Source organism: Pseudorca crassidens, chromosome 2, assembly GCF_039906515.1.
Source record: "Pseudorca crassidens isolate mPseCra1 chromosome 2, mPseCra1.hap1, whole genome shotgun sequence".
Classification (NCBI taxonomy): domain Eukaryota; kingdom Metazoa; phylum Chordata; class Mammalia; order Artiodactyla; family Delphinidae; genus Pseudorca; species Pseudorca crassidens.
This window is the reverse complement of record NC_090297.1, coordinates 18,120,692-18,147,802: the sequence shown is the minus strand read 5'-3', so window position 1 is coordinate 18,147,802 and position 27,111 is coordinate 18,120,692. Positions and strand designations below refer to the sequence as shown.

General features: G+C 50.1%; 1 protein-coding gene and 1 long non-coding RNA gene across 6 annotated transcripts in view; one reads left to right on the top strand and one right to left on the bottom strand.

Annotated features, from left to right (window-relative positions):
- The window catches only part of ASAP3 (ArfGAP with SH3 domain, ankyrin repeat and PH domain 3), a 47,813-nt gene that overhangs the window by 13,541 nt on the left and 7,161 nt on the right, over positions 1–27,111 (top strand). For all 5 annotated transcript variants that reach the window (XM_067723596.1, XM_067723580.1, XM_067723588.1 and 2 more), the window contains 14 exons: positions 11,433–11,505; positions 11,595–11,740; positions 14,600–14,674; positions 15,853–15,902; positions 22,210–22,321; positions 22,555–22,640; positions 23,088–23,163; positions 23,348–23,434; positions 23,612–23,721; positions 24,582–24,651; positions 24,950–25,037; positions 26,382–26,430; positions 26,544–26,734; positions 26,813–26,946. In XM_067723596.1, coding sequence (XP_067579697.1) covers positions 11,433–11,505; positions 11,595–11,740; positions 14,600–14,674; positions 15,853–15,902; positions 22,210–22,321; positions 22,555–22,640; positions 23,088–23,163; positions 23,348–23,434; positions 23,612–23,721; positions 24,582–24,651; positions 24,950–25,037; positions 26,382–26,430; positions 26,544–26,734; positions 26,813–26,946 — 1,347 coding nt within the window. The remainder of the gene's footprint in view (positions 1–11,432; positions 11,506–11,594; positions 11,741–14,599; positions 14,675–15,852; positions 15,903–22,209; positions 22,322–22,554; positions 22,641–23,087; positions 23,164–23,347; positions 23,435–23,611; positions 23,722–24,581; positions 24,652–24,949; positions 25,038–26,381; positions 26,431–26,543; positions 26,735–26,812; positions 26,947–27,111) is intronic.
- Positions 1,751–27,083, bottom strand: LOC137217197 (uncharacterized). Its single transcript, XR_010940044.1, has 2 exons — positions 26,850–27,083; positions 1,751–2,335 (listed from the first exon to the last, which is right to left on the bottom strand). It is a non-coding gene; the product is annotated as an uncharacterized lncRNA (long non-coding RNA).

Genomic DNA, 27,111 nt, shown 5'->3' with positions numbered 1-27,111 from the left:
TAGCTCCCTGACCAGGGATCAAACTTGTGCCCCCTGCAGCGGAAGCATGGAGTCCTGACCACTGGACCGCTGGGGAAGTCCCATCTACCATGAGAATTTATCGAATCACTCCTCTCTTGTTCAGAACCCTGCAGGAGCTCATCACCTGTGGGATAAAACCTAGAGTTTGGGGTTAAAAGCATGGATTCTGGAGCCTGACACCCTGGGCTGGAGCCTAGGTGCCACCACTTATCGGCTATGTGAGCTGGACAGATGCCATACCCTGGGCCTCAGGTTCCTCATCTGTAAAACCTCCTGGGGTTGTTGACAGGATTTGGTGAAATAATGCAAAGTCTGTCAGGTGCTTAGAAGAAGCCTGGCATGTGGCCGTGATATAAAAGCATCCCCTCGCCTCTCACTAGGAGCATGGACTCCCAGAGGGTCATTTGGGGCCCTGCTTAGCCTGAGGCCTCACTGCTCACCACTTCCTCACCAGCGCTGGTAGGTGCCTGCCCCATAAGCTCCCGGCTGCTCCCCTAATGTGCTGACACTCCTACCCGGGGACTTTACCGAGGCGCCTCTCTCCTCTTAGAGTCACCTTCCCTGTCCTACTTTGCTCCACCAGTGTCTCCTCATTTTTCAAGGCTCTGGTGAAGCATCGCTTCATCCCAGGGTGGGGTGGGCTCTCCTGGTCTGTGCCCCCCACAGGCTTCTCTTCTGCTGCAGCCTCACCCAGGCCTCCTCAGCCCTTGGCAAGCACATTCCTGTCTATGTTCTGTCTTCCCCACTGGGCTGTGAGCACCTTGAGGGCAGGGCCCAGCCTGACCTCCCTCTCTTCCCAGCACCTTCACAGCCAGGCAAGGTACAGCCGGACACTCAGTATGTGTGGACGAGCCCCTACTGTGTGCCAGTGACTCTGTTGGAGACCTTGCCCCAGCCCCTCCCTCTACCCCACTGGGTAGAGAGGAGCAGGCTTGCAGATTTGAGGTTCCAGGGGAGATGCTTGTTCAGGGAGTAGAGCTGAGCTGGGATTGCCTGGAGGAGGGATGCTAGCGAATACTTCCCAGTCCCACTCTTGCCCCTCCTTGCTGGCCACCCACGAAGGGCCCTGTGGGGCTCCCTGCTTTCTTTTGATCTGCTGATTGGGCAGGTGGGTGAGCAAAAGCAAACTTTGAGCATGATGTGAACAGGACAGCTCACGTTTGCAAGGGCTACAAACTTAGCCAGTCCTTGTTGATTCGATTCCCAGTGAGAGGTGGCTGGAACGGCACTGACTATTGTTCCCATTTTGCAGATGCGGACCCTGGGGCCCAGAGACTGGAGAGATTGCAGACTTCCTCAGGGTCTTGGTATTGGGTCCAGAATAGAACCCCAGTCTCCTCTCTCTACATCGTGTGCTCTTTCTGCTACGTGCCCTCTTGGGAATTAAGCAACAGAGCTTGTGCTCCTTCCTTTAGCCAGCATGTCAGCCTTAAGCCCTTCCTGTCTGCCCCTCAAGCACCCTCCCGCCTGGCCCTTGCCCTCCTTTGCCTCTCTCAGGCCGACTTCTCCAAACCCCACTCTCTCCCATCCCATTCCTCTTATCAAAAGCTGTGCCCAGACAGCTGTCCATTGAAAGGAGCCTGCTCATATACTAAGGTGTCAAGGGGTTTTAGGTAACAGTGCAGTGGTCTTCAACTTTTCTGAACATAGGAACCCCCTGTCTTCTTTCATTAACTTCACGTTGTAGAAATTTTCAAACACAAAAGTAGACTCACCCAGATTCAACAACTATTATTTTGCCAATTTTATGTTTTCATCTACTAGCCCTCATTTTTTCTTGTGGAGAATTTGGTATATTCACAGAAAACAGAACAAAATGATGAACCTCCAGTTGCTCATAACCCAGTCCTGCCCCGTGCCCATCCCAACCTGCTTCCCCAGCTCTCATCTTGTTTTGAAGCAAATCCCAAACGTCATATTGTCTCAGCCTTAAATATTTCAATACATAGCTCTAAACAGTAAGGACTTCTTTTTTTTCTTACATAACTAAAATGGGATGCCATTCTCGTACCCCGAAACATTAATAATAATCCCTAAATCATCAACTATCCAGTTTTCAAATTTCCAGTTGCCTCATAATTATCCTAACTTCTTTTACAGTTTATTTTTTAAAAAGCAGGATTCAAGTGAAGTCCATTTGTTGATGGGTGTTTTCAGGCTCCTAAGATTCCCCCTCCATCATTTTTGGTTTCGTTTTTTGTAGTCCACAGGAAAACAAACCAGTGGCTTATTCTGTAGTTTCACATCATCTGATTGTGTTCACTGTTGCATTCCCCAGGTGCGGTTTAACGAGTTTCTCCATCTTCTGCACTTTCTGTAAATAAATCAGCAGTTAGAAATGAAAAGCCCCAGGGTTTTCTGTGCATTTTTTGTCATTTCGTTAAATATTTGAAGTGCAACTTGGTTTGCTCATTAAAATATTGTATTTTATTTTTCACAGTTAACATGTAGTACATATAATTTCATCTTCTCTCAGACATCAAAGATCAAAGGAGCCAGGATTCTGCCACCTCACAGAAGGACCCCCTTTCTTAAAAATTTATCTTATTCGAGTATAGTCGATTTACAGTGTTGTGTCAATTTCTGCTGTATAGCAAAGTGATTCAGTTATACGTATCTATCTATATATATATATAGAGAGAGAGATACACACACATATTCTTTTTCATATTCTTTTCCATTATGGTTTATCACAAGATACTGAATAGTTCCCTGTGCTATACAGTAGGACCTTGTTGTTTATCCATTGTACATATAACTGTTTGCATCTGCTAACCCCAAACTCCCAGCCCATCCCTCCTTCACCTCTCCCCTTGGCAAACACAAGTCTGTTCTTTATGACAGAAGGAATCCTTTTTAATGTCAAGGTTTCACTGACCTTTCCTTTACACTTGTACTTTTAGTTTTGATTGATTGATTGATTGATTGATTAAGAAATATGGAAAAGGACAAAAAGCTACCATGAATTCAAAAATACATTTAAAGATTTGTGTCTTATTGATCGTAACGGCTGCATTCATATTTGGAATGTGGTCATACTAATTCGTGAGACTTTTTTATTGGTCTGTAGTGCTTTCTATATAAGTGTGCCTTCATAGGGCCATGGTAGTAACTCCTTGGATTTCCAGGGCCTGGGGCCCACAGACTGGGAATAAACAAGGGAGTTAGAGTCCAACAGTTAGAGTCCAACTGTCCCAGGTCTGTCTTGACCACTTCCTGGCTGTGTGAGCTCAGGCAACTTTCTTTACTTCTCTGAGCCTCACTAACTCATCAGCCAGATGGGAATAAAAGCAATGACTGTCGTATCAGGATGCTACGAGTCTTAAAGGGTGGATGTCAAATTACTTCACAAACTGTAGAGCCCTGTGCAAGTTTTAGATTGTATTCTTTCCTTAGTTTGTTTGCATTTCCTATGAGACCTGGGGCAAGAAACTCATCTGAGCTTTTGTTTTGCAGTCTGTAAAACAAGGAGGTAATGTTAGATTATCTCCAATATTCTGTGATTTAGTCTCTCAAGGCACAACATCATGGTCCAAAACAAAGCTAAAAACTGGTTTTCTTCTCCTATGTGAACTATACTTTAATTGGTAGAGGCTGCCTGAAGAGCTGCCTCAACAAAATGATGGAACAAAACCAGAGTCAGTGGGAAAAATACTGTGACTGATTAATGATGGCTCCAATGGTCATGGGATGCCACAAAAGGGGTGCCCATGCCCCGTATTATAATAGTCCAAAGGAGTGAATGTCTAATGGTGAAATTTAATCTGCAGCTCTCAAGGCCTTAGCTTTAGCAGCTCTGCCCCCTGGGCTGGGTCACCATGGTTACCACAGCTGGCTCTGAGAAATCACAGGAATGAAGAATGGCTCTTATTGATGAATCCTGACCCAGGAAGGGGGCATGCAGAAGGCCCTTCCAAGCAAGGCAGCTGGGCATGGCCCTAGTGCTGCCATCTATGATCTTTTGCCTGCAGAGAGCAAGAGCACAGTGTGTGTGTGTGTGTGTGTGTGTGTGTGTGTGTGTGTGTAGGGGGTGGCGGGGCACAAAGGGCAGTATCACCAACTGGAATTCAGACTTTGTCTAGGCCTAGCCAGGCAAGGCTGCCCGAAGGACTCCAGTTGGTTTTCCAAGTTCAGACATGTCCCTGGTACTCTGAGTTTCACCTGCCTTTGCCCAGTGCCTGCCCAGGCTCTTGCATGGACTCTTAGCTTAGAGAGAAATCTAAATGGCCATCACTACTAATCCAAAATCTGGTGCCTGAATCATGCTCTACCACCTGAAGTCCCTAAATACTTCAAGGTCACTCCTTCCAGGGTCACTTATTCTTGCTTAGGAACTTCTTCCTGTGTTTGAGCTGAAATCTGTTTCTGTGTCTCTAATTCTACCTCTCAGTCCTGGAAATCCTCTTCAGGGCCAACTTCAATAAATCTGTTTTCTCTCTAGTAGGACAGCCCTTGGAGTATTTGCAGTTGGGGCCCTGACACTGCTGTCAACTTCCTTTTCTTTGGACAGGTCTCCCTCTGTCCCTCCCTCCTCCCTTCCTGTGTGAGGGGATGTTGAGGGGATATGGTAGAGATGGTGGAGCTGAAATTCAGGCTCAGAGGCAGAGCCAGTCCCAGGGTCAAAGAAGCCGTGTCCCTTAACCTCTGTGGGGCAGCTTGGTGTTATGGAAAGAACATTGGCCCTGGATTTGACGAGACCTGGGTCTAAATTATGACTCTGCCACTGTTCAGCATTATGTGACCTGGACATACTTGGACGTGTTCCTTCCCCTGACAGCTTCATCTATAAAAATGCAGATGGTGATGCCTGTCTCAAATGGTGGCTGGGAGGGTGACAGGTAAGAGTCTGGCCCAGAGCCCTTACTCAGGCACTCAGGACATGTAACATCTTGCATTCTGTGTCTGCCCAGTGACAGAGGTTTCACTGCAGTCCCTCTGTACCTGTGGTTCCCACGTCTTGCTGAGCAGGGTCATGGGGGTGGGGGGAGGTATCTTTAATTAGCTCAAGGAAAGTTGAGAAATTCCTAAATCAAATTCCATTTAATTTTGCAATGGATAACATCATTAGCAATCAAATAATAATGTTCTAAGCACTTTACCTATGTGAGTTCATTTAGTCTCCCCAACAACCCTATATAGTAGAAACTATTATCATCCTCATTTCGTGAATGGAAATTGAGGCACAGAGAGGTCACATAGCAAATACCAAAATGGAGCTAGAATTCAAAACCAGGTAGTTTGGGGCCAGCCTCATACTTTTAGCAATGATGAGTTACTGCATCTCTGAAAGGTGGAATTAGACCAGTGATCCCCAAACTGGAGCATGCGTGGCAATCACCCGGAGGGCTCGTTGAAACACAAATCGCTGGGCCCCACCTCCAGTTTCCGATTCAGCTGAAGAATCTGCATTTCTAACACGTTCCCGGGTGAGGCTGTTGCTGCTGACCCTACTTTGAGAATCACTGACTACTGGGGATTAAAAGGACTCCCTGAGTCCAGAGGCTGATTTTGGGGTTTTGTTAACCTATCCAGTCACAGGCACAAGGAATGAGGGCTGATCTCATACAGAGGCAGAAAACAAATCACAGTAAAAATCATACTCATGTTTTCCAAATGCCCCAAGCCTTGGCACCATGCTGTTATGTCTGTGATCTCATCTAAGCCTCACAGTAACTCTGTGAGTTAAGTGGAGAATGGATTTTTTTCCCCATGTGATATTATCTTTCTCCCATTTTAAAGAAGGGGAGGTTTAGAGGTCTGGCTGGATTACTATCACCCAGGGAGATAGTTTTCGGGAGACGGGCTAGAATCGTAGCTTGGGACTCATCGTGCTATGGTTGCCTCATTACTGGAGTTCTAAAAACCTCTGTGCCTTTCTCCAAATCCCTTCCCATCCCCAGGCTTTGGTCTGAATTTTCTCCTTAAAACGGTACTTCTTTAGCTTAAATTTTTGCCCCATTGTATCATAGGTGTTATCAGTCATTTATACCCCAGTTTGAATGATTTTCAAATATTTTCTTGAGAAAAGGGTGATTAGAATTCCCCCCTCTTTGTTTCCCCTTCGGACACTTTGTGTTTATATGTCTGTGAGCCTTTTGAAGGAAGGGGCCATAAAATAGGCACCAGGAGATGCTTGTTGAAATGAATGAATGAATGAATGAATGATCCTCTCCTTGCCCATCCTTCCCAGAGCGAGCCTCCCTCCTCTAGCATTTCTACCATTTATACCTAGTACTCCCCCACACCACGTCACAGCACAGCCTCTTAGTCCAGTGCTCACAGCCAAGCACCACAGCTTAAAGCTTTCCCTGTTCCTCCTAAGCAGACACAGCTCTGCTTTCCCTGGGCTCTGAGGTACCTTGTCCTTCTTCCATTATAACCCTAATCACATTGCATTATAAATATCTATTTACTTGTCTTGCTCTTCCCTTAGATGGTGGTGTCCCTAAGAGCTGAGATTGTGTCTCTTATGCAGGATGTGAACACATAGCAGGCACTCAATAACTAGTTGAATGAATGAATGAATAGCTGTGTGAACCTTGGTTGCTAAGAGCAGTAGGGGCAGGAATGGTATCTAGCCAGGAAGCCATTTCCTGATACATTTCTGACAAGGGCATCAAGGGACAGTTTGTGGGTGATTAGGATGACTTGCCTGCTTGTACCAGTAAGAGCTAGGTTCAGCTACAAGTGACAGAATACCTAGCATAACAGTGGCTCAAATAAGATAGACATTTACTTTTCTTTCATGTAAAAGACGTCTACAGATAAGTAGTCCAGAGTTGATAGGGTGGCTCCACGGTCACCAGGGACAAGGCTACTACTTTGTTGCTCCACCATCCATAACATGTGGCTTCTACCTCATGGTCCAAGATGGCTGCCCGAGCTCTAGACCTCACAAATGCATTCTAGATAGGAGAAAAGTATGACAGGACACCCCTCCCTTCCTTTTTTTTCTTTTCTTCTCTTTATTAATTTTTTTTCTTTATTTTTGGAGCAGTTTTAGGTTCACAGCAAAATTGAGTGGAAAGTATAGAGAGTTCCCAAACACCCCTGGCCCTACACAGGCACAGCCTCCCCTACAATTACCATCCCACACCAGCATGGTACATTTGTTATAATCAGTGAACCTACACTGACACATCATTATCACCCAAAGTCCATAGTTTACATTAAGGTTCACTCTTTTTTTTTTTTTTTTTAATTTATTTATTTATTTATTTTTGGCTGCATTGGGTCTTCGTTGCTTTCTCTATTTGCGGCAAGCAGGGGCTACTGTTCATTGCAGTGTGCAATGGCTTCATTGTGGTGGCTTCTCTTGTTGCAGAGCACAGGCTCTAGGCACATGGGCTTCAGTAGTTGTGGCACATGGGCTCAGTAGATGTGGCTCTCAGGCTCAGTAGCTGTGGCACATGGACTTAGTGGCTCCACGGCATGTGGGATCTTCCTGGACCAGGGATTGAACCCGTGTCCCCTGCATTGGCAGGCGGATTCTTAACCACTGCTCCACCAGGGAAGTCCCTTAAGGTTCACTCTTGGTGTTATACATTCTATGAGTTTTGACAACTGTATAGTGACATGTATCCACTATCCTGGTATCATACAGAATAGTTTCACTGCCTGAAACTCCTTTGTGCTCCACCTATTCATCCCTCCCTTCCCCCAACTCCTGGCAACCACTGATTTTTTAGTTTCCATAGTTTTGCCTTTTCCAGAATGTCATATAGTTGGAATCCTACAGTCTGTAGCCTTTCAGATTGGCTTCTTTCACTTAGTAATATGCATTTCAGTTTCCTTCATGTCTTTTGTGGCTTGATAGCTCACTTCATTTTAGCACTAAATAATAGTACATTGTCTTCCAAGTTTTGGCAGTTATGAATAAAGTTGCTACAAACAATCCAGGTGCAAGTCTTTATGTGGAAATAAGTTTCAACTCATTTGGTAAATACCAAGGAGAGCAGTTGCTGGATCATATGGTAAATGTATGTTTAGTTTTGTAGGAAACTGCAAAACTGGATTCCAAAGTGGCTGTGCCCTTTTGCATTCCCACCAGCAATGTATGAGAGTTCCTGTTGTTCCACATCTTCACCAGCATTTGGTGTTGTCAGTGTTTTGGGTTTTGGTCATCCTAATAGGTGTGTAATCCCTCCCTTCCTTTTTTTTTATAAATCCATTTATTTTGTTTATTTATCTTTGGCTGCATTGGGTCCTCGTTGCTGCGTGCGGGACTCTCATTGCGGTGGCCTCTCACTGCAGAGTACGGGCTTCACTAGTTGTGGGTCGCGGGCTCCAGAGGCAAACTCAGCAGCTGTGGTGCACGGGCTCAGTTGTTCCGCTGCACACGGGATCCTCCTGGACCAGGGCTCGAGCCCGCGTCCCCTGCACTGGCAGGCGGACTCTCAACCACTGTACCACGAGGAAAGTCCCCTCCCTTCCTTTCAAAACTACTTTCTGGAAGCTAACAAATGATATAGCCATTACATACCATTGGTTAGAACTGTCACTTGACCACATTTAGCTGCAAGTTAGGCTGGGAAATGTAGTCTCTTTTTTGGGGGGCTGTGTTGGGTCTTAATTGCTGCACGCGGGCTTTCTCTAGTTGCGGCGAGACGGGGCTACTCTTTGTTGTGGTGCGCGGTCTTCTCATTGCGGCTGCTTCTCTTTCCGCGGAGCATGGGCTCTAGGTGCACGGGCTTCAGTAGTTGTGGCACATGGACTCAGTAGCTGTGGCTTGTAGGCTCTAGAGCGCAGGCTCAGTAGCTGTGGCGCACGGGCTTAGTTGCTCCGCAGCATGTGGGATCTTCCCGGCCCAGGGCTCGAACCTGTGTCTCCTGCATTGGCAGGTGGATTCTTAACCACTGCGCCACCAGGGAAGCCCCAGAAATGTAGTCTTTATTGTGAGTGGCTGAGTGGCCAAGTGGCCATCTGAAAAGTCAGAGTCCTAATTGCTAAGGAGGAAGAGAGAATGGATTAGGAGCCAACCTGCAGCCTCTGTTACACTGCAGGGAAGAGAGATCCTCTCAAACTAGCTTAAGCAGTAAAGGAATTTGTTTGCTAGGTTCAGGGGTATTTCATGGAGGCCCAAGGACAGGAAGTATGGAAGGGCCTCTGAGGGTGAAGGATCTGGAAAGTTGCCAGAAACCAGGGCAGCTCTTCTCTTGTGCTTCTCTGTGGCAGCATGGGTCTCATTTGCTTCTTTCTACACATCTACTTTGTTCTTTTCCCTTTGCTTAAACACTTCCAATCAATTAGCTAGCTTTCCAGAGCCTGATTCCAAATTCCTTGGAAAGAGAATCTGATTGGCCCAGCTTAGGTCAGGTGTCAACCCTGGCCCAGTCAACTCTGGCTAGGACAAACAAGGCAGCAAGGGCCCAACTGTAGAGGGGTTTTCAGAGAACGGGTGTCATGGGATAGGAAGACTCCCCAAAGGGTATCTAGAGCATGGACATAGACCTCTCAGGTCTGTGTCCCAGGGCTTTGCAAACCATCATTCATTTAGATAAACAATTATTGAGCACCTTTTGTATGCTAGGCACACGGATCTGTCTTCTAGGGAGTTTTCTAAACCTCTTTGGAATTTGTTCATATCTTTAACCTGCACTGTCTTTTGGAGTCCTAGCTCCTTAAATTAATCAACTCTTATCTTTCCCTTTCAGTTTTCAAGGTGGGAGTCAAGGGCTTTGGCAAACACGTGTTTCCCCGTCTAGCTCTTTGGGAGCTACAGACATGTCCGTGTTCTCCCCTCTTGTCTGTCTCTCAGATAGAAACGTCTTCGTTCTTTAGCTGAGTCAGTTATGGCCCCCTCTCCCCAATCTCCCCAAGTCCTCAACTTTCTTTCTTCAGCTCTGGGATGGGCCTCTACTGGTCCCAAACATGAAAGTATCTCAAGGTCATACGCAGGGGAGAGACTGTTAGGTTTCTATTCCCTGGAGGAAAAGGACCCAGAATTTGATGGGTACTTTTTAGCATCAGGAGCAACTGCTGACAATCAGAGGTACTGTTCCTTTAGGACACACTCTGTGCTCAGCACCCAACTAAACCCTTTATGTGAATCATCTCATACATACAGTCCTCATAATAACCCTGAGAGGTAGGCATTATTTCCCTCATTTTACAGATAGCTAATCAGGGAGCTCAGAAAGAATAGGCAACTTGCCCAAAGTCACACAGCATCTGGGCAGTGGAGCTGGGCTTCAGAACCAGACCCCTCTCCCTCCAGAGGCTTCCCGTGTGCCCAAGGCGTCTGAAAACACTCTGCATTGCCTCCAAGGACTGCCTTGTGCTTGTCCTCCTGTGAGTTTGGTTTAGAATCTTTGCAGATACCATTCCAAATGTTTGCTAACTCTTGCCACATTGAAGTAACTCTTTGGCGATCAAACTTTGATCCCATTATCGTCACTGGACAAAATAGGGGGGGCTGGGGTCAGGGTGCAGCCATCGTGTGTGGATGGAGCGCTGTACTAGGGCACCCCCTGGAAGCCCAGCTCTGCCGCTTCCCCACTATTTGACTCTAGGCAAGACCCACCCCTCTCTTGGCCTCAGTTTCCTCATCTGTGGCTCTGTGGGCCCTTTGCAGCCCTAATTCTATAATTTCCCACTTAACTATGCATTTCATGAGGATTTCATGAGGTTGGCAGCTTCTATACCCCACTGAAAGAGGGGTGTGTCTGGGAGGTTTCCATCCGGGCTGAGCCGCCTGGGGCACGTGACTCCTGCACGTGATGCTGTCACATCTTCTGGCTTCCCCACAGTCTGCTGTTTGTTCTGCAATCCCTGGAATTTGGGGTTGCCTGATGTCCCAGCAGTTCTCTCCAGGGGGTGCTGAGTGTCCACCTCTACCCTCCTCATCTCACTTCTCACCGATGGTGTCCCAGCCTCTTCCTCCTTATCCTCACGTGGCTGCTTACTGAGCCTGGGGTTTGGGGAACAAGTCTTTCCCCATCTGAGTCTTTCGAGAATATAGAGATGTCCATGTTTTCCTCTAGTATTTTGCTAAGCGTCGTGTATGTGTTCGTCAAATCACTCTCTCAGCAACTCTGTAGTGTCATCCTCATTTTGCAGATGAGGCACCCTAGGCTCAGAGAGGCGAACAGATTTATCTAGGTTGACACACTAGTTAGTGCCAGAGCCGAGATTCAGACCCTGGCCTGGCATACCCCACCATGCCACATGCCTTGGAATTGCTATGTTTACTTGTCCCGCATGAGGAGGAAAGCCTGGCCTTCCTGGTGTGGTGTGACTGGTCTGTGGCTTCCCATGTGGTCTGGGTGGGGGAGGGTGGCCTGTTCATGTTTCGTCGGGGTGCAGGGGGACCCTAGGGAGGGATCTATGTGTGTGTTTGGAGGGTGGGATTGCAGAGTCAGGCACCCCTCCCGGCTGAGCATCCCTGAACCTCTGTCCACATTTGTTTCCAGATGCTGGAAGGAGACCAGGCCATCCTACAGAGAATAAAGAAGGCTGTGCGGGCGATCCATAGCTCCGGCCTCGGTGAGTGAGCCTGCTTGGTGCCAGCCTGGCGAGGCAGCCCTTTCCCCAGCTCCAGCCTGGAACTAACTCTGCGCCTCCCTGCTCCACAGGGCACGTGGAGAACGAGGAGCAGTACCGAGAGGCCGTGGAGTCCTTGGGCAACAGCCACCTGTCTCAAAACAGTCACGAGCTGTCCACCGGCTTCCTGAACTTGGCCGTGTTCACCCGTGAGGTGGCCGCGCTCTTCAAGAACCTGGTGAGGCCCTGCCCCTCTTTCACTCAGCCTCAGCCCAGGCTCAGGGCAAATCTAATCAGTGACTTAAAAACCCGACTGGGAGGGCTTCCCTGGTGGTGCAGTGGTTGAGAGTCCGCCTGCCGATGCAGGGGACGCAGGTTCGTGCCCCGGTTCGGGAAGATCCCACATGCCGCAGAGCGGCTGGGCCCGTGAGCCATGGCCGCTGAGCCTGCGCATCCAGAGCCTGTGCTCCGCAACGGGAGAGGCCACAACAGTGAGAGGCCCGCGTACCGCAAAAAAAAAAAAAAAAACCTGACTGGGAAAGGGTTGGTTTCCACCCTTCTTTCAGGTTTCCCATGACCTCTAGTCTCCCTTGACCTCTGACCCATGACCTGAGGTTCCTTTCCAGTTCTTTTATTTTTTTTTTTAATATTTATTTATTTATTTTGGCTGCGCGGGTCTTAGTTGCAGCACGCAGGATCTTTAGTTGCGGCGTGCGGACTTAGTTGCGGCGTGCATGTGGGATCTAGTTCCCTGACCAGGGACGGAACCCAGGCCCCCGCATTGGGAGCGCAGAGTCTTACCCACTGGACCACCAGGGAAGTCCCCCTTCCCAGTTCTGACCTCCTATTTGCATTCTTCTTCCTCTCTGACTTCTTTCCGGCCAGCGTCTCCTCTCCCCTCTCTCCCTCCCTCCCTGCCCTCCTCCTTCTCCTCTGTGGTGAGCACCCAGGAGCAGAGGGGGTCTCACAGTGGGGAGGAGCCCCACTCAAGGGAGGGCAGGCTCGGGTTCCTGTCTTTGCACCACTGCCTCTCCTTCACCCTCTTTGTCCTCTGCTTTCCCAGCCATACCTGCTTTGTTCTCAAAGGCAAGAACGTGCCTCCCCTCAGCAAGCCTCTCAGCTCCTGCATGTGGCCCAGTGGCCTCAGGTTCCTTCCTGAGATGGCCTCCTCCCCGTCCGCCAAGCCCCCGCCTCAAGGCTACCCCAAGACATGAGCTCTTTCCTGGTGCAGGCATGTTCTCAGTACTTCACATGTGTTAACATTTCATCCTGGAGCACAGCTCTGTGGGGTTGTTTTTACTATTGTCCACCCCTGTACAGGCTAGGAAACTAAGACACGAGGTTAAGCACCTTGTCCGAGGTCACACAGCTGATTTGAACCCAGCATCCGAGCGCAAGCCTGGCTGTACCACCTCCCAGGAAAGCCTGTCTCCCTCTAGGCTTCATAGCTCTTGGCCCAGCTTTCGTGGCTCAAGTTCCACCCAGGGCCCTTCCTGGCTGGCGGGGACCACATCATCTCTACGAGGCAGTTTGCTTAGTGATCAAGCACCCACACCTCAGGCTTAGACTCAGGCCTTGAATCCCTGCTTTGCTGCTCACTAGGTGTATGACCCTGGGCAAGTGCCTCAGTCTGCCCAAGCCTCATCTGTAAAATGGGGATAACAGTGGTCCCCACCTCACAGAGTGGTGATGAGGATTTCGCAAGTTAAGTGCCTGCTCCAGGGTAGCGCTCAGTTAACATTAGCTAATATTGCCATCTGTCATCATTTTGTCTTTTTGCGTAGCACTGCCTCGCACCCTGTCCTGCACGTAGAGGCCTTTAACAGTGTTTGGGTTCAACTGAATCAGTGACATCTTTTGTCTTTACCTCTCCTCCCCTTGTTTCAGTCAAACTAGTGTTTGCTGAGCATCTCCTCAGTGGTGGGTGGTGTACCAGGGGCTGGTGACACAGGGAAGAGTCAGACTGCCTCGGAGAGCCACAGCCCAGTCAAGGAACTGAGATGTGAAATGACAGCAAGCAAGACCAGCAGTGTGGCACAAACTCAAGGCCCCAGTGGCTTGGGTCAGAGGCCTAGGGCTGCCGTGGCTCAGAAAAGGGGAGGTCAGGATAGGCCACAGGAGGAAGTAGTCAGGAAGGCTTCCTGGAGGAGGGGAGGCCTGAGCTATACCTTGAAAGGTGGGCTGAAATATTAGATAGGCTGTTTTGAGTTGCCAAATGACAGAAATTGAACTCAAACTAGGTTAATTTTTTTCTTTTTATATGTCTTTTTCTCTCTTTCAATCTTTTTTTTTTTTTGGCCACGCCACATAACTTGTGGGATCTTAGTTCCCTGACTAGGGATTGAACCTGGGCCCACCCAGCCCCGGCAGTGAAAGCGCTGAGTCCTAACCATTGGACCACCAGGGAATTCCCTAGGTTAATTTTAAAAAAGAGACTTCACTGGCCCCTGTAATGGGAAGTCCAGGTATGCAGCTGGTCTTAGGCTCCTTTTCTTTCTCTTAAAGAGTTTCTCTCTGTCTCTGCTCAGTGGGCAGGCCCAGATTCACACCTTACAGAAGAAAGACAATCTTTCTCCCGTGACTTTGGCAGAGAAGTCCCAGGAAGTATCCTGATTGGCTGGTTTGGGTCATGTGCCTGTTTCTGATCCAATCACAGTAGCCGGAGGGTGGGGCACTCTGGTCAGCTCTGACTCCTGTGTTCACCCCATGTGACCATAGGGAATGGGTTCCCCACATTATAAGGGGAGTCGAGGAACTAGCCAGACAGAAACAACAGATGGCGCTACAGGTGGACCTCAGACGGTCAGAGAAGAGAGGTGAGGGTGTCCCTCTGGCAAAGGGACAAAGACAGGCTGGCCATGGATGCCGTGGATTGAGCAGTGAGTTGATAAGGCGGATTAGTCAGGGGAGGGGAAGAGCTTCCACAGGAGGCCGGCCCGCCACCCCTTGTACTCCTTCACCTTCTTGTCTTTCTCTCCCCTGCCTCCTTTACCCCAGTGCTGTCCTTGGCCTTGTGATGCTTCACCGTACCCTGAGCCCCTTGGGGCTGGATGGACAGTCACCCAAGGGGGGGTATGGGGGTCTCTGCTTTTTCCAGGTTCAGAACCTGAACAACATTGTCTCTTTCCCCCTGGACAGTCTGTTGAAGGGGCAGCTGAGGGACGGGCGACAGGTGAGTTTCCACATGGGCAGCAGAGGGAGTGCAGAGGTGGTGGGATGGAGCAAGACAGGGGTGGGCAGGAGAGGACAGGGGAGGCAAGGCTGGGCTGAGGACGGAAGCCAAGCGAGGCTGTCACAGTGGGTGTGCTGACCCCACATTACTGACTCTCAGGATGACAGGAGGACCTGGCCCTGGGGTGAGCCTAGGATGGCTGACTTACTGTCTGCCTGGGCCCTTTACAACAACCCAATGAGGCGGGGGTCCTGTAGGTGCTGTTATCCCCATTTTGCAGTTGAGGAAACTGAGGCTCAGGGGGTTTGGTACCTGCTTCCAGTTTACACAGCTGGTCAGTGGAGGAGCCAGTGTGAGAGTCAGGCCTCCTGACTCCCATGCTTGGCTGCTCTCTCTGCAGCAGGCTGCTCCTGGCTAGAGGCAAAGTAGAACTCAAAGAGAGTAACAGAATAATCTCCCTGGGAAGTCTGCCCCAGAAGGCCCCTGAGAGCTTCTCCCCACAGAGGCTTTCCTCCTCGCCCCGGGAACCACCCAAACCAGACCAGCAGCTTTTTCGCCTGGTAGACTGGGGCACCTTGGAAGTTTAGGGGTGGGGGCAGGGGGGCTGTTCTGAAGGGTGTGAGCAGCCTGCTGGATGAGGCCCAGGCAAACTAGGCCAGGGATAAGCCAGGTCTCTCCGGCTTGCTGTGTGGCCTCAGGTAGACTTCTTAGCCTCTCTGTGCATATGTCCCTCCACCTGTACCTTCCTGTTGAAAGGGTGAGCAAGTACCAGGCAGGAGAAAACAGTGGGGTAAAGTTAGAGGAGGATTCTGATCTTTATCCTCCATCCTCTTCCTCATGGTGATCTCCATCTTCTAAGGGAGGGGACTCAGGGCAGACCCCCCAAAATCTCCCCAGTACCCTAGGCCTGAGCCTACCAATTCAAACGGATTACTGGCAACTGTGGGAAGAGGTCAGTTGGAAGAAGGGGCTCAGCTCTGAGAAATAGGGTTGGTTGGGTCTATTTTGGGGGGTCAGGTTTGCAGTCAGGGCTATGTGGGCAGCGGGGGGGTTGGACTGTGGCTCTGAGCAGCACAGGGGAGCATGCAAGTGCAGGGTCCCCCTAATGGTAGCAAAGTGTACTGTAGATTCCAGACCCCAAGAGCCCCTTTGGGCAAATTGTTCTTTCTGAACTACAGGATTCCAAAAAGCAACTGGAGAAGGCATGGAAGGACTACGAAGCCAAAATGTAAGTGGCTGCAGCCAGGATGGTTTGTCCAGGAGAGCAGTGTTTCTGTTGCAGTGGGAGGCTGGATATGGGGAAGAACCTAAGTGCTGCCAGGGCACGTCACCCAGAAGCACATGGCACCTCGCTCTCTAGAAATGTTTATGGGGGCTGGTTTATGCCCAGGCCTGACGGGAGTCTGGGGGCTGGACCACGAGATGACTAAAGGGGAGCTATTGTGAAGGGACCCCAAGCTGCTGCTCTCAGAGACTCATCTGCTCAGTGGTGCCAGACATGGGCAGAGAGATGGAAAGGAGCATCCATTTACTCAACACCTCCATGTGCCAGACATCCATCCTCACACTCACCCAGCCCTGTGAGGGAGATACGAGTATCCCAATTATCAGAGGAGGAATTAGAGGTTCAGAGTGGTTAAGTTACTTGCCCGAGGCCACACAGCTAGGCAGAGGCAGAGCTGGGATTCACGTTCGTTGATCCTGTTTCTGCAGCACCAGGCGGTATCTGTAAACATTTAGCTGGACACAGAGGATGAAAGGCCATACCCGGGCCTCTTGTGTGCAACACACAATACTCCAGATTTCTCCCTAGCTACTGGGACATTAGGGAGACAGAGGGAGTCCCAGGTACCCAGTAACCAACTGCCCCTGAGCAGGAACTCCTCGGGCTCTGCCTGCCAAACTCTGTTCAGGTCCTGGCCCCAGCCCTCTGCCAGGACCCAGCTGGGCACCGTTTGCTCTTCTTTGTAAAATTTTGGCTTCTCTTGCATTTTGCAAAAGCAATATGTGTTCATTATGAATAACTTAGAAAATATGGAGAAGTAGAAGAGGAAACATTTTTAATTATCTCTAGGAGAAGATGAGGGTCATGTGGGGGAATATCTAGTACTTCTCTATTGTTAGAATTTTTTTACATAGTGTGTGTAGCACTGTAATTTCATCATTTTAAAAAAGTGGAGGGTGGGGGAGAGTTCCCTGGTGATCCAGTGGTTAGGACTCGGTGCTTTCCCTGCCGTGGCCCAGGTTCAATCCCTGATCGGAGAACTAAGATCCCACAAGTGGCATGTTGAGGCCGGGGGTTGGAAGGGGGAAGCGGGGGGAGGGGAAACTACCAAAAACCAGGAAGAAGATCCTTCATTTCCAAGCCTAAAGTATTAACATCTTTCTAGTCATTTTTCTATATATAAAGAAATGTTTTTACAAAACCAAGATCATAATAATCATACTGGGGTTTTTTGGCTTAAAAATACATTGTGAAAAAAAAATACATTGTGACCATCTTTCTACATCATATTTTTATACAACGTCACTTAAATGGGTGCACTGTGTGTCAACATATGCATAATCCACAATGTATTTAATCTGCCCTTGTTGGGGAAGCATCCTCGGAACTAAATCCTTGCTCCCACCCATAATTATTTCTGTAAAATCCTTCCAAGAAGTAGATCCTGAGCTTTATTGTTCCTCAAGCTCCCAGCACCATGGGGAACTCCCTGAGTCTGAAGGAGGCCGAAACTCCTCCCCCGCAACGAGGATCTCCATGTACACTCCCGCTGTGGGTGTAGATCTTGTGGTGAAGGGTGTGGGAGCTGTGATGAGCGTGGCCATCTGTTCTCATCAGAGGCCTAGGGAGGGGTGTGGACAGGCAGGCAGGTGATCTTTCTCTTTCTGATTTGATGTGTGATCACATGGTCTTCATCTTCCTGAGTGACCTTGACTAAGCCCTTAGCCTTTTAGCCTTTCAGGGCACCATCTACTAAATAGAAAGAATAAGCCCTACCTTGCTGACCTTCCCCAAGTAGCTCTGCTTTTACCAGATTGATATATTGATCTTGCCTGTAAGGTTTCGTTTAAAGAAAAGACTGTGTGTAATAATGGGGAAAGGGGCTTGTCGGAGGTTACGCAGTGAGTTATCGATAGGACCTGGGCTAGAACCCAGGACTTCTGAGTCTGGCCTTCTTCTTCCAGTGGTCTCCTGGCTCCTGCTTCTATAACATAGATCGAGCTACATGTCCTGGCACAGGTGTCTGTGTACATTCGTTTTATGAGGGCTCCAGGTATAGCTAGATATTAGCGAGCCATGCGTTACTGTGTAATTCCAAACTCATTCTTAACCAAACCAGTCTGGGCAGCGACTGCAAAGGGTCCAAGGGCCCTGATAGTATCTGTTGAATACCACCGGGATTCTCACCCCCTGGTTGTTCATACAGGGGGTCTCCCTCTCCACCTGGGGCTGCTAAGGAAGGCATCCCAGGCCCTGTGCAGGGGACACAGTTATCTAGGCTGTTCCATTTTCAGGGCTGTTTCCTCACCTGAAAAATGGGGCCAACGATACCTTGCAGGGTTGATGTGGAGATGAAATAAGTGCAGTGCATATACAGCACCTGGCACTGCAGTTCAACACGTACTTATTGGCCATCTTTCTGAGCCAGAACTGGGGCCAGAATAACACAGCAAGGGGTTCAGAGGCAAGAGCCCAGACCTCTGCTCCTAGCATTTCCCCGACCAGCCTGGGATCTTGGGCAATTACCTCCCTTCTCTGGATCTCAGCTTCATCTTTTGGAAAATAGTCCCTGACCGTGATCTATCAGAAAAGACACTGTGACTGTCACCGGCTGGGGGAACCAGGCAGGGAAGGAGGGATGGAACAAAGCTGAGCCACAGTGTTTGTTACCACTGCTGTCCCTGAGGCTCTAGCATCAGGCTGACTTGGCTTCATATCCTCTAGTACTTAGCAGCTGTGTGCCTTGGACAAGTGACTTATCTGTAAAATGGAGTAATGATTCCTGCCTTATGAGATTATTGCTTTAGTGTGTGAAGGGCCTAGCAGAGCACTCAGCACAAAATTAGCACTTAAAAATAATTATTAATAATAGCAGTTAATACTTATACTTACTTAAGAGCTTCCTTTGTGCCAACTGCTGTGATAAGCTCTTTACATCTGTCATCAGTTATTCATCTTGGAAGGGAAAGGTGCTATTATCCCCAATTTATAGGTAAGTAGTGAGGGAAAAAATATCACCACAATCCCTGCCTTAGTGGATCCCACTGGTTTGTAAGCAAGAAGGGAGGTGGGTCCCAAAATAATGAAAATACAAAGTGACAGTGCTATAATGAAGGCATCAGCACAGAGGTGGCAGAACAGGCAGGCAGTTTTGGGGTGGAGGGAAGGGTGGTTGGAAAAGGCATCACAGGAGAGGTGGTTCAAGGTGCCAGGTTGGCAGATGCATAATTCGTTTTGATTCCTTTCCTCTCCCATCTCCCTCCCCACTGACCTCCTCACTCCACTGGTACCTGTTCCTCATCCCCTGAATAGTGTTAGACTGTGGCTGTGATCCCCTCCTCCAGTTATCTCTGTCTTCTTAGTAACTAGCCTTTCAGCACTTTTCATTCCTGCTGCAACTCCATTCAAAGAAAATGAAAATATTCCTAACATTTGAAATGTTTATGAAACATTGGTCACACTTTGAGGACAGGGAGGGAATGGGATTTGCTATTTTCTGTGTGGGGTTGTGTGCGGTGGAATGAAAGCACTCCCAGCTGTTAGTCTGAGGTGTATCAGGTCATTTCAGGTGACTATTTCAGACTTTGTAGGGAAATCTTTGTAAATTACCATAGCTGAGGCTGAGGGACAGAGCTATGGTAATTCACAAGGCCATGTATCATACTTCACAGCTTATCTTCATCCTGAGCTAAGTAGCTTCTGTCCTTTAACCTCCACTAGACCTTGCATAAAAAATGTTAAATAAATAAATAGGAAGTATGCTACACTAAAAAAATTATCTAGGGAATTCCCTGACGGTGCAGTGGTTAGGACTCAGCGCTTTCACTGCTGGGGGCCAGGTTCAATCCCTGGTCGGGGAACTAAGATCCCACAAGCCACATGGAGCAGCCATAGATACATAGATAGATAAATGCATAAATAAATAAAAATAAATTATCTAAGGGAATCATCAAGTTATTACTATATCATCAGTATCATTAGCATCATCATAATCCTGTCATTTATTGAGGGCTTACCATACACCAGGGACTGTACTAAATGTTTCCAGTGCATTAAATCATCTGAGAACTAGGCAGTATTAGTCTCATATTTGAAATGGGGAAACTGAAGCTTAGAAAGATTTATAAGATTAAGTAATCGAGGGAGCTGCCATTCAAATCCAGAATCCACATTTCTAGCCACTGTACTATATTGTGGCTTCCTTTTTGTCCATATACTCTGGAGCAGACTTCTTTCCACGCCAGTATATATAGATTTCCCCCATCCTTTTTAACAGCTGCATAGTATTCCTATATGTGCACATAGCATCATTTATTTAACTACTTCCTGTTGATAAATATTTAGCTTATTTTTTCACTTCTACCTATTTATTTACTTATTGGGGGGGTGCATGCCATGCATCATGCGGGATCTTAGTTCCCCCACCAGGGATCAAACCCATGCCCCCTGCAGTGGAAGCGCAGAGTCTGTTAGATCTGGAGCACCAGGGAAGTCCCTCTCACTTTTTGCAGATATGGTAACAATGTAGACGGGAGCTGCCCTTGCCCTCTCCCAGCTGCTCTGCCCCCTCAGTCTCCCGCCCTCCTTAGCAAGCTGCCAGGCTTATTGTTGCTCAGGCCTGGCCACCACTTCTCTCTCTGCTGCTCATCTTCAGATCCCAAAAAAGCATCTGCCCTGACCCCCAGGCCCGTTCACAGGGTCAGTCCTCACCTAACTCCACTCCCCTGCCACAGATTCCCTCTTGAGGTATCACAAAGCTTTAGGGAAAACCTAAAGGAAAACCTAAACCATTAAAAACAAACAAAACACACCACACACACACACACACACACACACACACACCTGCAGAACGCTGCTCTGGAGCAGTGGTTTTCACCCAGGGGTGATTTTGCACCCCCAGGAGACATTCGTGGTTGTCACAACAGGGCAGATGCTACTGGCGTCTAGTGGGCAGAGGCCAGGGATGCTGCTAAACATCTTACAATGCACAGGAGGGCCCCCACAGCAAAGAATTATCTAGTCAAAATGTCTTTAGTTCCAAGGTTGAGAAACTGCCCTCTGGGTCTCAGGGACAGATTCTGCAAATAAACACCATTCCAGAGGTCTGACGTCAGTAAGGTCTAGAACTTTAGAACCAGAAGGGGCCTGAGAACTGAGTCTGGGTCATTGCTTCCTCATTTTACAGATGGGAAAACTGAAGCTTAAAGGGGCCTATAATATTATACTGTAGTGTCTTCTGTCTGCTAAGTCTTTTGCATACTTTATCTCATCTGGGTACAGATAGAGGTCCCCATTTTCCAGATGAGGAGACTGGGGCTTGGAGAGGGGAAGTAATGCAGATGTAAGGTTATCCCGCGTCTCTTTTCTTCGCTCAGGGCTGGCACCCACTGGGAGCAAAACTATACACAAGCTGTCTCCTTTACACGGGATTCACGGTCTCATGCGTCCAGCCCAAGATTTGGAAATACTCTCCTGGCTGGGAGTGGGTGGTCTGATAGGTGTGGGATTTCCAGGAAACCATTTATACATAGTTCCACCCATCCACAAACAGAAACCACCAACTCTGAGATCCTTAGGGGAGAAAGCCCAGGTTACTCTTAGCTACAGGATGGGAAGCACTTTCTGTCTTCACCTACAAAGAAAAGAATCAAGGTTTTTTAAGCTTTAAATGGGAAGCTCCATGGCTCAGAAGAATGAAGGCACCTTGTGGTCTTTTAACCCACATGGTCCTAAATCCCTTCCAGAAAAATCAGAACTGGTTACCCCCAATCCCACCTGGCCCTATCTGAGCCCATCCCCTCCCTGCCTAGAAACCATCAACTCCTTCCCATTGCTCTTGGGATAAAGACCAAGAACGTCAACACGGTCTGACTCAGGCCCTGCGTGGTCTGGCCTCTCTTTACCTCACGTGGAACCACCTCCCTCTCTGTCTCCGCTGTGAGCCCTGATCTCTCCTGCCTCCGGGCTGTCCTGTGGTCTGATCCTCCCACCCAGCCCTAGCTTCCTCTGACTTCAGATCCCAGCTCCAGCATCACTTCCTGAGTAGCTGGATGAGGTCGGATCCCCCATTTTACTCTCCCATTGCTCTTCAAGGCTGTGATTTGATTCACGGGGCTGACTCCCCCCCTCACCAGCCTGTACATTCCCTGAATCCACACTGTTGACCATTGTACCCCAGCCCCACCACACAGCTGCGCAGAGGAGGGTCCCCTCACTCTCGTGTGCCTGTACAGACAGGAGCATGTAGGGATGGTGGGACATGCAAGGGGATAGTGAGAGTTGTTCAGGCCTCTCTTTCCTGGGGGCCTAGGGCCAGGATGGAGAAGGAGAGGGACCGGGCCAGGGTGACAGGAGGGAGTGCCGGGGAGGTGGCGCAGGACACCCAGAGAGAGCGACGCGTCTTCCAGCTGCACATGTGTGAGGTAAGGGGTGCCCCAGGCCGAGGGAGGGGTGGGATGCGTCTTCCTGTCTGCATCCCTGAACGTCCCCGGGGTCCCAGTCACAGTCTCAGCCCAGGTCCTTGCCAGATGGCCCTTGAGGGGTCACCAAGGTCCAGTCATGGCCAAAAGGATTAGCCTGGGATGGGGACGGCAGCCCCTTGTGCCCAGGATTCAGCTTTGCTCACATCACACACCTTTCCCTGCCCTCTCCCCAGTATCTGCTGAAAGCCGGGGAGAGCCAGATGAAGCAAGGTCCTGATTTCCTGCAGAGCCTCATCAAGTTCTTCCACGCCCAGCACAAGTAGGTTTCTCCCCGTGTGCCACCCCCATCCCCACGGTCGCTTGCCCCTTAACCCTTCAGGCAACCGAGGACAGGGCCATCCCCAGGCTCTGGCAGACGCTTGAGGCTTCCATGTGTGTCTGTACCTCATCGGTAATGCTTTTTACAGCTGCTCTGCATTGAATGCTCACCACGTATCAAGCACTACGTACCCTACACACACCGCTGTGAGCAGCTACTGCTAGTATCCCCATTTTATAGATGAGAAAACTTAGGCTCAGATTTACTAAGGTCACACAGCTAGGAAGTGGGATCTGGACCCAGACACTCTGACTCCGGGGTGCCTGCTCGTGGCCGTCACACTGTATTGCCCCCAGGTGCCCTGTGATCTTTAGAGCACCTTCTCCCACACTTCCCCTCTCATTTTCATCTCTCTCTCTGGTCCCTTGTTTGGCCTCACACCCTTAGCTTTTTCCAAGATGGCTGGAAGGCTGCTCAGAGCCTGTCCCCCTTCATTGAGAAGCTGGCAGCCTCAGTACACGCAGTAAGTTGGGCCTCACCCTTGAGCTTGTGGTCAAGTCCCCTGTCCTTCCGGGAGAATCTGTGGCCGTGGAATTGCTGGTTTCTGTCCAGAGAGCAAGGAGGCTACTGCCCTGCTGCTCTGGGTCTGGGCTCTGTACCTGGCACATCCGCTGGCTGATGATGGGGTCCTGCCCTTTGTCCCATAGCTGCATCAAGCCCAGGAGGAGGAGCTACAGAAGCTGACCCAGCTCCGGGACTCCCTTCGAGGGACGCTGCAGCTTGAGAGCAGAGAAGTCAGCCCCTGAATCATACCCAACCAAGTGCCCACTCCCAAGGCCTACCCTGGAGGGAGGGAGAGAAGGAAGACCCCATAGCGTCCCCTTGAGAAGTCTCCCTGAGTGAGACCCCTGCAGATTGGGGCTCTTCCCACCCACATGCCCTGAGGTCTCCTTTGCATGTCCGAGGAACAGGAGACTCTGAGCCGGAAGAACTCAGGAGGTGGCTACAGCATCCACCAGCACCAAGGCAACAAGCAGTTTGGGACAGAGAAGGTGGGCTTTCTGTACAAGAAAAGTGATGGGTAAGTGACTCAGAGAGCTCAAGTAACTTGCCCAAAGCCACCCAGCCAGTAAATGATAGGGTTGGGTGAGCTGCCTGAAGGGACTGTTCCTATCATTTGTGTAGACCCTGAGGGTTCCAGGACCCTCCACTCTGGCAGTGCAAAATCATCAGAATCCTGGGCTCGTGAATTTCTGCTAAAGTTGGTGGTTGTTCTTAACGTAAAGAAGAAGAATAGCAGCAGCGAACAATTTCTGAGCACTTATTATGCACTAGACAGTCTCCATGGCCTCACCCGTAATCTCTATATTGACTGCCTGGAAATGAAACTGTTGACTGTGCCCTGCAGTCTGTGAAGTGCAAAGGCCTTTATGGGAATCCGTTAATTTTTTACTTACTAATCGGTTTTTATCAGAGAAGAATACCTTTGTTAAACCGATTAATATTTACCTCTTACAGGAAAAGTGTCAAGTAGCTTTGATCATGGATTTGCTAATTTTATTTTTGAGGGCTCGATATTTATCTTGCTTTGTCTTTAACCATAATTCATCTGTTGTGGTCAAGAACCTGTTCCTCCTCTCAGACTAGGAGGTCCCTAAGGTTGGGAACTGTCTTGTCCATCAGACTGGAAGGTCTCAGAGGGCCAAGGTCACATGCCCCTTTAGAGTAAAGATTCCTAGAGAGTGGGGCTGTCTGACTGAGAGCTTCTTAATGGCAGGGCTGTGTCCCCTCCAGCAGAAGGGAGCCCAGGGAGTGAGGGGCATAGGGGTCACGGGACAGAAGAGGTGAAGAAGTGAGTCCTGGTCCAGGACTCTGTTCACTGATACAGGGGAATTAGGTGTGAGCCTTGAGTGACTGTCTTTCTATCCCTCTGGGCCCTAGAATTCGAAGAGTCTGGCAGAAAAGGAAGTGTGGAGTCAAGTATGGCTGCCTGACCATCTCACACAGCACGGTGAGGCCTGGAGGGGTGGGTGGTCTCAGGACATGATAGTTCCTCTCCTCCTGGTGTTCAGAGCAGACAGATGTCAAACCCTCCCTCTAAGACTGCTTGCAAACCTGGATCCAGGGAACTGGAGACCCCCTGTGGGAGGAAGGAAGGGATCCAAAGCCTCACACTCCACATCCTTGAGGTGCTAGGAGAGGGGAGACATAAACTGGAACACGATTATTTAACAGACTGGGAAACAAGCCTAAGAGTTTGGGAGGCCCAGAGGGTAACATGTACATCCTCCATCCCCAACTTCGCACAGATAAACCGGCCACCAGTGAAGCTGACCTTGCTGACGTGCCAAGTGAGGCCAAACCCTGAGGAGAAAAAGTGCTTTGACCTGGTGACCCGTGAGTAGTCCCTGCCCCCTCCCTACCCAGCAACTGCCCAGGGCTTCTCTGAGAGACCTGTCAGCTCCTGGGAGGCTCCAATTAGGGGCCTGTGTCCAATTCCACATGTGTTTATCAAATAGTTGCTACGGCAGGCATAAGACTCCTTAAGCTCTGGACACTTTTCAGAGGCTTCACCCCATGTCACATTAAACATTAAAATGCACCCACACCCCACATTAAATATGATTATTTCTGTAAAGCATATTTAAATGGATTTGGGTAATTTGGCTTTCAAAATTACTACTTTAAAATGTTCAGTTTTCATCTTTTGGGGTCTTGGTGACAGGCTTTTCATGAGCGCCAGCGCAGGCTGAGAAGGACCTAGATGTGGTCTTCAGGGAGCTCTGCTGGCAGGGTTGTGAGGTGGGGACACGGAACTGCAAGGTGATGGGGAATGTCCAGAAGAGAGGTGCAGATATAGCACCATCAGAGATTAGAGTGAGTGGGGAATTCCCTGTCGGGTCCAGTGTTTAGGACTCAGCGGTCTCACTACCGAGGGCCTGGGTTCAATCCCTGGTCAGGGAACTAAGATCCCGCAAGCCATGCGGCGTGGCCATAAATAAATAAATAAAATTTAAAAAGATATATTAGAGTGAGGGAAGGCCTGCCCTGCTGTGAGGAATCAGGAAAGCCTTCTCGGAGTTTAGCCTTGAAGGACACAGAACATAGAGTCTGGGGGAGGATGTTTCAGGAGATGAAAGGCATGGAACCAGGAGAGTGGGTCCTGGTTTAGACAGGGTGCAGGTCCAGTTTAGACAGGGTGCAGGGTTCCCATAGCAGTAGTGGGAGATGAAGCCTGGGACCGCCTCTTAAAGGTTTGGACCTTATTTCCTGGCAGGAGGGAGCCATGGGAGGCCTTGGAGCAGGGAAGTGGCGTGATTTGAGCGGAACCTTTGGCCCAGCAATCTGGCAGCTGGTGCGGGCTGGGGGACGAGGGGGAGAGGTGGGGAGCAGGAAGACCCGAAGGGAGGCTGTGGGGCTGGGAGGGGAGGTGGCCGTAGGTTCAGAGGCTCCTCTGCCCGTGAGCTGAGGGGGGTCCTGTGCCCTGGGAAACCTCGCCTGACCCTGGAAGCTGGGCTTCACACAGAGGGCCTTCTTGGGGTCCTACTCTGGAGGTTTCTTCTGAGAAACTGCCCCCTCTGCTGGCCACTGTCATTACCCGCCCACTGTAGCTTAGCAGAGCCTGGCCCCAAGGAACAAAACCTCCGTCTGGAGCCGGCGGTGGGGGTGAGGGCTTCCCAGGCCCAGGGCAGCAAGGACAGCAGGATTTCTGTGAGCCAGACAACGCCCCTCTCCCCACAGACAACAGGACATACCACTTCCAGGCGGAGGACGAACATGAGTGTGAGGCGTGAGTGCCCCCCACGGCTAGCCTGGGGGTGGGGGCAGGGGAGCAGCCTCCGGCCCGATACAGGACCGCACCACCGCGGGCGTCATGCCCACGCCACGCCGCACTCTCCGCAGGTGGGTGTCAGTGCTGCAGAACAGCAAGGACGAAGCCTTGAGTAGTGCCTTTCTGGGGGAGCCCAGCGGCGGCCCGGGGCCCTGGGGGGGCGCCGGGCTGGACGGGGAGCCCCAGGACCTCACCAAGCTGCTCATCGCCGAGGTCAAGAGCAGGCCCGGGAATGGCCAGTGCTGCGACTGCGGGGCTGCAGGTGGGGCCGGACGAGGAGGGAGGTGGAAACGGAGGGGAGGGGCCCGCGCCTCCAGGCACGAGCTGCGCTACTTTGCAGACCCCACTTGGCTCAGCACCAACCTGGGCGTGCTCACCTGCATCCAGTGCTCCGGCGTTCACCGCGAGCTGGGCGTGCGCTTCTCACGCATGCATTCCCTCACCTTGGACCTGCTGGGCCCCTCCGAGCTGTTGGTGAGGGCGGGGCGGGGCCGGAGGGCGATCAGGGGCGTGGTCTGATGAGGGGGCGGGGCTTGGGCCCGAAGGACTCAGCTGGAGCCTATGGGGTCGGATGGGGCGGGGCCAAGGTGAGGCAAGGCCAAATTGGGGCAGGACCCAGACGAGCCAAAAAGAGGATGG